General features: G+C 44.7%; 1 protein-coding gene across 1 annotated transcript in view; it reads left to right on the top strand.

Moving 5' to 3' along the window:
* Positions 1–14,022, top strand: part of LOC128710330 (metastasis-associated protein MTA1) — a 36,223-nt gene extending 22,201 nt beyond the window's left edge. Inside the window, exons 4-13 of the mRNA XM_053805380.1 lie at positions 10,042–10,259; positions 10,472–10,792; positions 10,872–11,060; positions 11,271–11,543; positions 11,623–11,927; positions 11,999–12,261; positions 12,341–12,985; positions 13,092–13,219; positions 13,290–13,405; positions 13,470–14,022. Coding sequence (XP_053661355.1) covers positions 10,042–10,259; positions 10,472–10,792; positions 10,872–11,060; positions 11,271–11,543; positions 11,623–11,927; positions 11,999–12,261; positions 12,341–12,985; positions 13,092–13,219; positions 13,290–13,405; positions 13,470–14,022 — 3,011 coding nt within the window. The remainder of the gene's footprint in view (positions 1–10,041; positions 10,260–10,471; positions 10,793–10,871; positions 11,061–11,270; positions 11,544–11,622; positions 11,928–11,998; positions 12,262–12,340; positions 12,986–13,091; positions 13,220–13,289; positions 13,406–13,469) is intronic.
* Positions 14,023–14,554: the final 532 nt, after the last annotated feature.

Genomic DNA, 14,554 nt, shown 5'->3' with positions numbered 1-14,554 from the left:
AAATTGCAGGTAGTGCCGAAACTTTAACAGCCAACCAACAATGAATCTCTAGTACTGTTTCGACTTCTTGGTGCCCTCAATTCAAGATCAAAGATTCAATTCCATCTGAGTCGATCCCTCGTTGCGTTATTTACACGGAAGAAGTGATAAACAAATTCTATGATTGAAACAATGATAACAAATTATTATATTTCCGGACATGAAGTAAGAGCTGCCATGGAACAATGAGGATGTATTTTTTAAGTGGCCTGTCCTTCGAACCTGTCACAATCGTTCGCCATTCCGTTATACAATTACTCTATTTTAATGTGGTCCTACCACGTCTGGGTTGTTCATCTGGTACAAACCTTTACAAGTTAGGTCGTCCGGTGATTTTGATGACATAAAAATTCAACCGTTTGTTGTTTTTGCTTCCTATGGTAATTAGTATCCATCGGTTGTGTTGACGCAAACTTTTCAATCCGGCCAAGCTGTCGCACGCGTAGTGTGTATATGTTTTCCCAGGTTAACGCACCGATCGCGTACAGGGCACACATACACCCGGCCACAGCATCGATTCGCATCGTCGTCGGTTGATGGGTCGGTGCTTCAAACATTGACCCCATCCTGCCTTTCCAAAACCAACATCATGGTCGTCGTGTCGCCTCCCCCCCTCCTCTCAAAACCCCCGTGCCCATCCATATAGTTTGTGTCTATGTGTGAGCGAGCATGTCCCGGAAAGAGAACAGGAAGGAGAAAATGCGACGAAATATATATTGCCGGCGATGGCTTTTCCTGATGGTCTACTACGGCCCTATCCGCGTCTGCCTCGGTCCGTTCGGTCCGTTTGGATCTGGTCGTATCCTTGCCTGTGTCCACCTCCGTCTATTCTTCTTTTGCGCGATCGAATCCTTTTCGTCGCCGATGGTTGCTTAGCGTTTTCTCACCGGAACTGTCGTTGTTGTTGTCGTTGTTCTTGCAGCACCGAGTTTTACGTTGCGTCCTTTTGCACACATACAGCGCGCAGACATACACTCTTACAACGCACGCAAACATACACGTCCAGGTGCACTGCAATAGAGTTAACCGGTATTTGCAGCACCGGCAGCAGCTCGCCATGTTGTGTAGTGCCGTGTTTGCCTTGGCTCTTCTTTTGCATCGCGCACCCCGATGGTGGTAGAAACGCTCCCATTCTTCCCACGCTGCCATCAGCGCCGACTAGTGTTTCTTCTGGGCCCAGCTTTTGCTCCCTGTGGCTGCCCCATCATCATCATCAGCATCGCAATACAAATTTTACCAATTTCTCGATCCCTTTTATGGGTCCGGTCCGGGAGGCTCAAAAAGGGATGGATAAGCATGGAAACCGAGAACCGAGGTGTGGGTAGTTCCGTTTTTCAAGACCTCTCGTGTATTTTCCGCCTGCTTCATCTTACGGCCTGGATGGGGAATGGTGGGAATGGTGGGAGTGCTTTGAGCCCCCTTTGGGTTTTGTGTTCGATGTGTGCGGAAAATAATGTAAACCTGAACCACACTCTCTCACTCTTTCTCTTTCGCGCATTTCGCGTACGCTTGCTGCTTGCTACTAGTCCACTTGTAGTCGTTCTGTCCCCTAGGTATCCCATTTGAGTTTCTTCCGAACCATCCACTTCCACCCACTCCGGCCCCATATTGGCTCATTGGTGGTGGGTTTTTGGCTTTAACAATTTCACTTTTGCGGCAACGCGCGCCCGTTTCTCTCAATGTACTTTCATCCTCCAGCGACACGTTCTCACAGGCTCCATTCTTGATCCCTTTTTCCGACGCTCCCTTCAGAACGATTCCTTCGTCTACTTCCTGCTCGCTCTCTTGGCCATACCGAAGGATCGGCAATGAATTTTCCGCAACTGTACCTACCTACTTTGCCCTCTTTGTGGCTCCCTTTGGTCCACCGTCCAAAACTCCATCAGCAAACTTTATTCAGCGCTCTCCGGATGGTTGCAAAACTTGGCCCAATACATTCGAGAACTACAGGACCAAGTGTGGGTGGTGTGTGCGAGGGATCGAAGGGATGGTAGTAGTACCACCCTCTACACCCCGACGCTTCCCTCGACACCACTGTTCATCCAATAATTCTTTCCTTCTTCCCGCACAAACCACCAAAAGCTTCAATGCGCTTTCTCCTCACTGTATAGTTGTACTTTCGTCGGTGGCTTTCGTTAGCGGAAATGCTTCCGTATCGCGTTTTTTTTTCCTTTCGTTCCATTTCGTGGACAGGGTGAGAAAAGCAAAGGGATGGACAGGGATATGTATACGTGTTGGTGTGAGTACGCGTGGCTGTTGTGTAAAGGAGTTGGAGGGCTTGTGATTTGTGGGGCGTCGTTCACAAAATGAAAAACTCCCGTGCCACAGCAACGACAAGAAAATGAACAAACACAGACAAATATGAATACCAAAACGAAAAAAAAACCTGAGCATTCATAAAAAAGCAAAAAGGAAAATGAAATTACGCACTCAGTTCGGTTTTGTTCTTTGCTTTTCTCATCATACCCGGTTTTTTTGTTATAAAATTTGGTGATGATGTATCTGCAAGGTGGAGGTATATTGAGATAAAGATTTTCATATTTACACTGACCTTTTATGAGTTGACAAAAAAAAATCATAATATTATATAAATATACACAGTACTTGATGTACTTGATTTCAACATTAGTAAAATATTTCTATAAGCTGAAAATTACAGAATGAACACAGGATGAATTATATGTATATTAAAGCTGCAAGTAAATCTGTGTTAATCTGATTGAAAAATTTGTCTTATTAAGTTATTTGAATTATCCATTTCTGCCGCATTCGTTGTCCTTATTCGCAATTTTATTTACATGGAATAGAGTTGGCGTATAATATACAAAATTCTACGAAATTTTAAACAAAAGATGTGCAGAATAGGAATAAAAACTATGTTCAATGATTAATAATATTTGTGTTTAGTTTTCATCTCATTTAATCTTCAAATTTTTTAATATATTTTTATTTTATATCTCAACTCTTGAATTTGCCTGTGCGTAAACAGGCTGGCCGAATTGACATTCACTCAATTGTGAACGCGATTCCATATTCAGTTCTTGCGGTACCGTAAAGGCTTTTGTATTTCACTATCATTCCCACGGTTTGTCTTATTCGCTTGCGCGATTCAATAAGTTTGGCACGCCAGAGCCTGTATAACTTGCTGTTACTTAACATTTTATCATTTTTATTCCCGATTATTTTTTAATGTTCTGAATGCTGAAAATCTGTGCATTAACATATGTCTAAAGTATTTAGTTCCATATATGTTATGCTAGAATCGAAACCGGGCGGCACACCGGTGGTGTATTGGTAGCTGCGCCGGTCTTCACACGACAGGGCCGGTTCAAAATCCCATTCGGACCAATCCCCCGTACGCAGGACTGACTAACGAGCTACGTGGTAACACTAAGTCTTGCAATCCAGAAATGGGGTAGATCATCCCAAAAGTTAGAAAGCTTAAGATTTAAGCATGTATCTGCCAAATAATCCAGGTACCGGGCTGTATCATTCTGTACAGATTCGTAAAGGACATAGCATTTTGACATAAAGAATGACACAAGGGATCATTTTTGTAAACTACAATTTGGGGAAAATCGATTTAACTTTAGTAATTTAATTTTAATTTCAATGCAATAATATAACATACAAGTCTGATTATTAAAATAGTCTATTTTTAGTTGTTTTCGTTAAAAAAAATTTGTTTACCTTTTTCGCACACGGGAAACATGGTCTAACCTGGCTCAGACCAGCTAGAAAAATTCTTTGTTTTGACATTTGTCGAGTTTGGGTTTTGGGAACTTGGGTACTTTCATTGAGAAACCAATCTAATCCTGCTTTCCTAGGCTTAACTTGGCTTGCCATTTGTATGGCGAGCTGTAAGCGGATAAGCCTGGAAACGTCAAAACGCATACAAAAAACTGGCTTAGAGCGTGATCTACCCCAATGGCAGGCCCTAGACCTCTTGAGGATATGTTGTGCTGATAAAGGAAAGGAAGAATCGAAACTTGCCCAAAGGAAGACGTAAACCAATTCCTAATAGACCCTTGTTAAAGTATTCCATAACGGCTGTATGATCGATTCGCACTTCAGACATAACCAAACCACACGCTGTGTTGTGAGCTGTATGGGAAATATTTCGGTCGTTTGATCGGTTATTAAAAACCCAAACACACATTAAAGCGAGGGAAATGTGTGGCAATAATAATGCAGGGAAAACTCGCAAGGATGGTGCGGCTGCTGTGGTGTCACTGACATTGGAAATCAGATGCTTCATTTTGCGATGGGCAATCTGCCCCCTAGTGTCCATTCCGTGTTTCAATGTTTTGCACTGAATGCGAATGAAACGATTCGATCGAAACACAAGAGAACGCGCGATGATGAATAAATCACACTAACCAGGTGTGCGTGTGAAGAGGCCCCCAGTGCGAGTGTAGTGATGGTTGGAAATGGAGCATAATAATTATGTTTTGGAGCATCGGGATGATGGTATAATGGTGCACCGGGATGATGTTTTTATTTCATCTTTTTAATATGGCTGTTATCATCATCACTTGTTGAACCGGCGAATTGTCCGGTTCCACACCAGTGTGGCAAATGCGGTTTTGTGGTTGACCATCATCGAGCGATAAGTTTTCTTTTTGCCAGAAGTACTTGATTCCCTGCCGTGCGCTGCTGAGGTATGCAACGCTGGTGCGAATGGATGTGATTGTTGATATTGAACTTTAAAATGTTACACGACACATACAATCAATGGGTTAAATGTGGGTCATTCATTTATTTATTTGATTGGTTCAGGATTTTGCATCCAGGTGCCTCTGCCGTGTCTGACTTGTTTAACCTGCAGCTGTATGGGGCTGAATATTGAATAGGGTACGGGCAAATGATCTGAATGGGATTAAAATCCGGACGGGTTGCCTCGAAGACATCCGCAACTACCACTAAACCATAAGTAAGTTTGATGTTTTGACTCGGGTTGATTTCGGTTTTGACTCGGGTTGATTTCGGTTTTGACTTCGAAGATGGTCTTCAACCAAAAACAACGTTAAACCAACGTTTGTCACTTGGGTGTTACACATGCTCAAGTTGCTTTAATTGTATTGCCGCTTTTGATGCTGACGAACAGTACGTTTTTAAAGCAGATTTCTCACTTAAGCATATTTCATTGCCGTAAACCCAACAATAGCATTGAGAACTTTGATTCAGTCACCGTAAATATCTTATTTGGCAGTTTCGTTTTTTCTTGATGCTGGTCTATCATATTGGCTCCAGAAAAGTACAGACAGAAAGGATGTTTTACATGAAATAATTGTTTTGATTTAATTTTAAATTGGTTAACTTATATTTTTAAAATTTAAAATCACAAAATGGAACTTTTTTATTTTAATCAGCGCATGCATGCAAAGACTACCGAGCGTATTATTGTCTCATTCGTTTTGAATTCTATAGTATATCTGAGTTTGTTAAAGTTTTAATTTTGCCCAAAAGTAATCAAAAATTCGATTTTGTAATATTAACCATTAAAAATATAATTTGTAAAAAGGTATTTAATCAGGTAGGCCAAATAAGATATTTACGGTAACCGACTCAAAGTTCTCAATGCCATTGTTGGGTTTACGTTGCCGAATTGTGGGTGGCAAAGTGACGGTTGCTGACGATACTTAATGGATTTACGATAACCGACTGGTTGTGTAAACCCTGTAATTCACAATTTGTTTATATACATTTTCTCCTCCGAGCTTCGTATAACTCATGCTTCATACACTCCTTTATTAGGTGTTTTGTTGTAGTCAAACTTGAGATTCCTAGAGTATTTAATAATTATTGCCGAGGAACTGTATCAACATTCGGTTTCACATTATACAGTTACTGATGCAACGGTAGTACAAATTTCACATTCAAAGTAGAAACTTAACCAATAAGCATGTAATGTGCAACAACACATTTAAGCTTAGCTTTGAGCACTGGCAGGACGTGATTTGTGGACTATGGCATATCATTTCACCGACGCACACATTCGTACCATTCTCGAGAGAGAGATTGCAAAGCGCCATCTATAACCGTTTCATGGTACTGCTTCCCTTTCTCCGACTGGACGCTTGATCGGTTGCGTTTGCCGTTTATGCTTCGGTTGCTTGGATGGATACCTCACCACAAGTCATCTCGCTTGCTTTGGTGTACACATGTGTGGGATGTATCGCGTGTAACGGTGTGCGTTTGTGCGGGTATGTAAATCCTCCAAACCAAAAAGGGCGACCGACCGGATACACCAGCCACCAGCCGAAAGCAGCAGCAGCAGCAGCAGGGCCCGGATCCTTTTTTCATCTCCACTCGCGAAAATGGGTTTTTCCCGCTACCCGATTACCTTCCCCATCACCGCCTGTCATGTACTCTTCCCCCAATCACAACTTCAGTGCTCGGTATTCCGGAATCGGTTGTGTTTTTGATGCTTTTTTTGTTGTTAGTGAAGAAAGGGCACCCCATTCACAAAGGGGGTGAGTGGGGGTGGAATTGAAGGGGGAAGATTATACGAAAATTTTCGATACACAAAAACCCTCCTTCACGGTTCGTTCTCATCCACGTACCGTTGTCGACCACCGTGCATTGGTGGCTTTCCATTCTAGTAGCAGCTTGTGGTATAGAGGAGGTTTTCCTGGGGCCCGCTCTCTACTAGTGGTCGGGTAATAGTAGAAGAGTCCGTCATCGGGCACAGGATGGTTTGTTCTCCTGTGCAATTAGAAAAGTGGGAGAAATTTCATTAAATATTGAGCACCCATTTTCTCGCACCGTCGGTACCATCACCCTTCCACCTACACTGGTGAAAGTTTCACTCTGTCCACCCACCCCCCGCCTCCCATATGGCCCTTACTCCTAAATTTGGTACCCGTTTCCCGCTTTCCGCTGCTTTATTCGCCATCGTCGACGTCAAGCGCCACCAACCGTCATCGAGCGCTGGTACTTGCGAAAACGCAAACGCAACTGTAGAAAACATCCTCCACCTCATGGTGTGGTACACCTCTGCATTATCCTTTCCCGTTCGTGTCCGTGTAGTACAGATACAGTACAAAAAAGACGAAGCAGAGAAAAAAACGACTTATCTCCAGGGACGGATGAAAAAGGTGGTTTTGCTTCGTCGATACGCGATAGCAGCGACACTTCGACCCGAAATGAAAGATGAAAGTGTGCGTCCATGTTGTGTGGTGTGGCTTTATGCAAGTTTGAAAAGCGCCGAAAAGACGCCCATGAAATGCGCTGATGTGTGGAGTTTTGCTACGGTCTGTCAAGTCGTCCCGTGTTACCATAGAGAAGCTGTGCATACTTGCATGTTCTTATCAATTTATGTTGTACCTTTCAACGATCAACTATAGTGATGTGATGTTTTCTGAACGCAAAACAAGCATTTATTTGTTGTAGTATTTTTGTTAGTTTACTCTCGTTGTCATACTGGTAGCACTAATGCGAACGGTGGTAATTGGTTTCTGTTTGCTTGGAGAATGATTGAACTATTCTTGCATACCAAAGTGTCGACGTGATGCTAGTCACGTTGGCGTGTAGTACACAAACAACAACGATGCATATTCAATTTCAATTTCCAATAGGGGGACTTCAAATGCACCTTTCGTTCGATATTAGAACACCGTTCGGATACGGTTCTGTAGCGATCTTGCGCGATTAACGCACCGTTGCTCCCCATTGCAGCAGTGCTCGTCGCCATGTTACCATGGAAGTCTGTCAAACTTTTCCACGCTTCGACGGTTTCACCGGCCATGGACAGGGTGCGGACCACCAGAAAGGAAAGGCAATTGATGTAAAGCGAGAGGGAGAGATAGAGAGGAAGATGGGGAAGGACGACGAGCGATGGTGAACCGAAAATCGAATTTCGCCAAAAACTGAAGTGGGCACTAGCACTCCAATACAGTACTCCCGACCTGCTCCGTGCGACTGACGCAGAAGGGGGATGTTAGCTAAAAAAAAAGCCTCATCAATTCTAACCTCAACACACCACCTCGGAACCTCCGCGCATTGCTTTTGCGTTAACAAAAAAAAAAGTCGGAAAACCAGACCCAGATACACGTACGGACGCGCTCGAATACGAATATACCCGCGTATATTAAATTTCTGCTTGAAAGTCCTTTACACCGGAGACAGGACCGAGAAGAGAGAGAAAGTGTGTGTGTGTTTGTGTGCGCCCGGAACAACATCCCTTTCCAATCCCTTTCGCTCTTGTCTAGCAGCAGACATGTAGCACAGGCTTGGAGAAAATGCGGCAAAGGTTTTCCATGCTTCATACCGTCCACGCGTACCCTTGCACCCGCATCACCGTATAATGGAACTGTACGTATGTTTGTATGTATGCGAGCAAGCAGCATGGGCCTATTTGTTTGCGTACATTGCGCCCTGCTTGCGCTTAAATTGCACTCGGGGAAAATAGGAGGAAAAGCTAACCAGTTTCAACCCAACCCCCCGAAGCAAGGAAGGGATCGGAACCCCCCAAAGAATCGTTTTGCGTAGGGACGCGCGATTGTGAGCAGGTGAAGACGATGATGTGATGTGGTGCCGGAAGAGCAGAATGGGACACCGTTGATTTGTGTTGTGCTGTGGAATCCTGAAATCGGGCAAACAGAAAACGGACATGCATGCGTAATGGTGTGCGTAAACAAAGCGCAAATACAACGTCATTATGTGCGTGATGGGGTAGGGCGGGACGGATGGCAATTGGGGTGGACCGTACACCATACACTACCAGCCGTCGTTGAACATTTCATAGGAGAAGCGTTGTGGGAAAATTGTACGTTTGCTAATATCGAACGCCACCGTGGGAAGTGAGTGGGAGGGGAGCGGATGAAGGGGAGCAGGAGTAGTGTATTTGATGGAAAATCCTTCACAATGCTCTGTGTTGCAAATTCGGCCAGTATATTTCCGGTCGCACTACCACGCTATCATGTTGAAGATTGAACCATTTACAGGAGCTTTAGGGGGGAAAATGTGAAACAACGAATTAGAATGTTAGTTTTCCTTTAAATATAAAATAAATCTTAACTAATTATTACCTATACTGCATTTAACGTCTGTTAACGCCATTGAATAAATACAAATTATAAAAACGAGTACAGATACTCATGAAAAATAAGAAGAACTTTCTACATGGCGCCTTATAATGGCACAAGGAATATAAGGTTTTATACAGTTTGGGATACATCGCTACATCTATGACGGTTGCAATGACAGGCACATAGATTGGTGCATCGAATGCACGTAGACGATGCTTGGTTTGATATAACCAAACACTAAAACGACGATGACGCGGACATGCATGAAATTGATTGCATGCATGCTTAATTAATACGGTCGCCTTCCGGTTGCTGTTTCGCACGATGTGTTGATGGTCACTAACGAAATAGTCAAATGAGGATCACTGGGAGGTAAGTTGACGGCGCGCGAATGAGTGATGCGCGGGTGAGATGCTACAGTTTCCTCCTTACTGCTCGGCTAGTGCATCGCCATGACCGGGATTGTGTCCGGGAGCGCAGTCTGCATCTATACATGATCTGTTGGTCTTCCTGTCTACGCTAAAAGCACGCAACTGCGCGTGATGTTGTGGATTGATTTATGTGAAGTCTCGCCGACGGACGGAACAAATGATAAGGATGAATGAAAATATGTTTTAGAGAATAATCCAACTGACTTCAGTATCTTCTTTCGAAACGTTTCGGTTTTAGAGAACAACGATGAGCGTAGATATTTGCATGCTAAATGCAATTAAAAGCTTTGGTGTTTTTTTATGCAATAAGGACGGCCAGGCCGTATTACTTACAACTAAGCGGGTAGCTTAATCTAAGATACAATTCACAATCGTTTGAAGACATTTTCTTCTCCAAACAGTGAAAGGTCACCTTATCCCGGGTGTACTCGGCCGCTTTGGTGTTTTGATGAAGTTGAATTTTTAACAGGGTGTCTTAGAATGAAAATAAATGTTGTTCACTTTTACTGATTATTTGGTGTTTTTTTGTTATCTTACAGTTGCTTTGGAGGAGGAGCGTAACAACAGTCCCAACAGTGGTGCCGGAGGTGGTGAACGTGGGGAGCATCTGAACCCGAAGCAACGGCACCAGATGAAGCAGCGGGAACTGTTCCTGTCGCGCCAAGTCGAAACACTCCCTGCCACTCAGATACGGGGCAAATGCTCCGTAACGCTACTAAACGAAGAGGAATCATTGCTCAGTTACTTGAACAAAGACGTGAGTAGTAGTAAAGGATCGATTTCCAAATCGGCGACATTGAATCCGGTTACAGTCTTTACAGTCGTATTCGTACTATGTTGGTTAATAGCCACTTTTTGGTTGCCACCATTTGTCATCATTCATACCAACCCACCCATATCCGCTCGTTCCACAGCAGCACATATGTTTATTTTGAATGAACACGCCAATGGTTTTTTTTTTCTTTGCAGGACACCTTTTTTTACTGTCTCGTGTTCGACCCAACGCAGAAAACATTGCTCGCGGATAAGGGCGAGATTCGTGTCGGTGCTCGCTATCAGACGGATCTGCAGCAAATGCTGAAACCGGGCGAAAAGGACGATCGCAACATAGAGGAGCTTGAGACACTTATATGGACGCCGCAACATTCGCTTACCGACAAGAAGATCGATCAGTTTTTGGTAGTGTCCCGATCGGTTGGCACCTTTGCGAGGGCACTAGACTGTACTAGCTCTGTCAAGCAACCGTCCCTACATATGTCTGCAGCAGCTGCAAGCCGTGATATTACCTTAGTGCGTAATATAATAGACCAGCGGAGTGAACGGAATCACTGTAAAATCGTAATCGTTTCTTTGATATATTTTTCCACAGTTTCATGCTATGGACACGCTCCATAAACACAACTATTCGATAGAGACTGCTATGTGTTCGCTGGTTCCTTCGAGCGGACCAGTTCTTTGCCGGGACGAGATGGAGGAATGGAGCGCCTCGGAAGCGAATCTGTTTGAAGATGCGCTCGATAAGTACGGCAAGGACTTTAACGACATTAGAAACGACTTTGTGAGTAAACGGCAGTAAAGTACCTTTCGAGGATTTTTCTATCTCTCTCACACTTTATTTATCTCTTGGAGTCGGGGGAAAACGGCAGACAGCTTAGTCTTTGTTCTGTATGTTGTTGGTTACCTATGCTGGAGCCGAAGGAAAATTAGCTTCTTGTATAAATGCAGTACTGTTGGGGAAATTCATGACCGTTTGCACTTATCTTTTCAGCTTCCGTGGAAAACTCTGAAAAGCATAGTTGAATACTACTATATGTGGAAAACGACCGATCGCTATGTGCAGCAGAAGCGTGTAAAAGCGGTCGAGGCGGAATCCAAGTTGAAACAGGTCTACATTCCGAACTACACCAAACCGAGCCCGGCATTGATAACAAACAACAACAAGGGTATATTGAATGGAAATTCAAACGGAGGTAGCGTGGACATGCTGATGTATAACAGTACCAAGGCATGTGAATCTTGTGCTACTATGGCTTCGCAGCAGGTACGATACACTAGTAATATGTTTTAAGCGTTTGCATTGATTACGACGATTCGAATTCGATATCCTTCTCCTATTCTAGTGGTACTCTTGGGGTCCTACGCACCTTAACAATCGGCTGTGTCAGAACTGTTGGAACTATTGGAAGCGTTACGGAGGCCTTAAAGTTGCATCTAGGCTAGCGGACAACGGGGAGGTCGATCCGGTGGCCACGATCAACACCAGTAGCAGCAATGCGTCACCGGTTTCGCTAAAGAAGCGAAACCCCGGCAGCGATATCGATGATGATCTTACAATTGTGGCTAGCACCGGGCCAATCGGAGGTCTCAGTGGGGTACCTACTGCCACTGGGTCTCCTGGTGGCTTAAGCAATCACCGACCTCACAGGTATGCAGGCTCTGCATAGGTTTGTGTTATTGGAAATAGTTTAATCCCTTTTGTCATTCATACTATTTTAGCCCTTCGTTTAAATGTTCAATTGTGAACTGTGGTAAGGAATTTAAACTGAAGGCTCACCTGGCAAGGCACTACGCACAAGCTCACGGCATACAGATACGATCCGGATCGCCTCGACCCATTATGAAGACGCGAACAGCATTCTATCTACACACGACCCTTACGACCCGACTGTCCCGCCGGTTATGTCGACACATAATACGATCGAAAAAGGCCGCTCGTCAACCCTCTTACGCGATTAACATTGCCAGTGTTAAGCAAGAGTGTAAGTGTGCGCATCATGTGTGAAAGCAAAACGTTCCACATGTGTTAAATATATAATTTTTCGTTTATCATATTTGCAGTTGCAAACGCGGAAGCTGGAAAAAGTATAACAGAGATCCGACGGTTGCTTACGTTCCGGAAGAAAGATCGTGGCAGCGTTACGCAAATCGCAAACCGGCTCGGCAATCCGGGTGTCAGTGTTAACGAATGGTTAGTACTAACGCCGAAGGAGAACATGCCGAAACCGGACGTGGTAGCGTTTCCGAAACCGCCGAAAGCCCCCGACGGTACACTGTTATACGATCGGATACCAAATAAGGGTGAAGAGCCCGGTAAACCGCCAATTGCGGTCACGTCGACGCCAGGGGTGCTCGGTGGGGCAGCGACGCTTCCGGGAACGGTCGGTAGTGCTCTCAGTGGTAAATTAGCACCGTTGGTCGGTTCCGGCGGTTTGGCTGTAACACCGATTGTCGTGGGAGGCAGTAATAACACTTCTGCATCAGCATCAGCTTGTTCTGTATCAGTGGGTGGAAGTACCGGCAGTTCTGGTTCTACTTCTGGTGGTATAGTCGGTAGTGGTATGCCAGCGATCAATCTACATGCGAGTGCTTTGTCATCTAATAGTTCACCGACTGGCCCGGGTGCTACTACTGGTAGCAATTTAGGAACTTCTGGCGCGACGTCATTGAAGCGACGAACGTACGAAGATGCAAATGGAATCGATGGTAAGAGTATAGGCATGCCTTATTTCATATATTTAACCTTATTCGGTTGGTTTGTAATATTTGTATGCTAAATATGTATTCGTGATGTTTGACTTAACCTTTTCAGCTACCATAGCACCACCGGCAAAGCGACCGAATAAGGATCCAAGGCCATCGCATCGGCCTACTCCTGAGCAATATGCGGCAATGATTGCAGCCGCGCAATCTGCTGGACAGCCGCTTCCCCGACACCATGTAAGCGAAAGCGCATTGTGTAACAATCGATGATGGGGTTAAATTAATGAAGTATATTTAAACATTCCAGATGAATGGAAAACCAAAAATTGCCCAAATGGCTCGAACTGGTTCCGGACGAAAACAGGTGATTAGCTGGAACGATGCGCCGGATGATGTCTTTTACCGTTCCACCAAAGCTGGCCGGTAAGTTAGCATACGAACACGCTTAAGTGAATATAAACCAATAATGTTTATTCCTATTCATTAGCAAACTGCGGCGGGAAATTCCAATAGTAGAGTTGCGTCGAGCTGCGCGGAAACCTTGGCGAAATTTGCATCCTAAGTACTCGGCGATCGTGGCTGCCCTCTTGCCAGTGGCATCTACGGCACCTAGTCTACCAGCACAGCTTACAGCCCAGTTGGGACATGCAGCACAACTAGCAGCGGCCAATGCGGGGCAACATCCCAATTCGGCTAACCTAAATCTAAATCTCAATTCAGCGGCCGTGGCTGCTGCGGCGGCGGCCCTCGCTGGTGTTCATCCACTATCAGCGGCTTCCACACTTGCCCTGAGCGGAACGTTAGGAGGTGCAGGAAGTTCTGTTATATCGCCAGTCGGAGGGGTACCTTCGTTGTCTGGAGGATCCACCGGAGCATCGTTAATGTCTTCCGGGGCAGCTGCTTTGACGAACAGCAGCAGTACTAACAACAGTGGTAGTAGCAGCAGCGTCGTCAGCAACAGTAGCAGTAGTGGAGGTGGTGGTGGAGTGGTCGCTACCGATAGCAATAAAAGTGATCTACAGGTTGTAATCCTAGACTGACCCGAACCGCCGAAGAATATGCACTTTTCCCAACAACAGCACCATCATCAACAACATCATCAACAGCAACAGCACCACCGCCAGCAACAATCCAATATGACGAATTCCCATAGACATCAGCATCAGCAATACCATTCCCATCTCCATTTATCCCATCACCACACCACTCAGCAAGGTATTCACCATCAACAGCAGCCGCAGCAGCAGCAGCAACAACATAACTTGCGTCACTACAACAATTCACAATTGCAGCAACATCAGTTACATCAACAGCAACAACAACAACATTTATTGCTCCAGCAACAATACCAGCAGCAGCATCCTACACCACTTTCGCCACCGATAACACACCACAACAGCTATCATCAACACAGTCACCTTCTACATCGACAACATAACCAATCTCAACAACAACCACCACATCCCTACACCATGGAAGCACTGCTCAATTAATATGCTAATAAAACACATGCAAAAATAAGCTAACAAACAAATAGCACGATAGCAATGAATGCTGTTAACAGGGAAGCAA

This window comes from Anopheles marshallii, chromosome 2, assembly GCF_943734725.1.
Source record: "Anopheles marshallii chromosome 2, idAnoMarsDA_429_01, whole genome shotgun sequence".
NCBI lineage: Eukaryota > Metazoa > Arthropoda > Insecta > Diptera > Culicidae > Anopheles > Anopheles marshallii.
The sequence above is the reverse complement of the archived record's forward strand: the minus strand, read 5'-3'. Positions and strand labels throughout refer to the sequence as shown.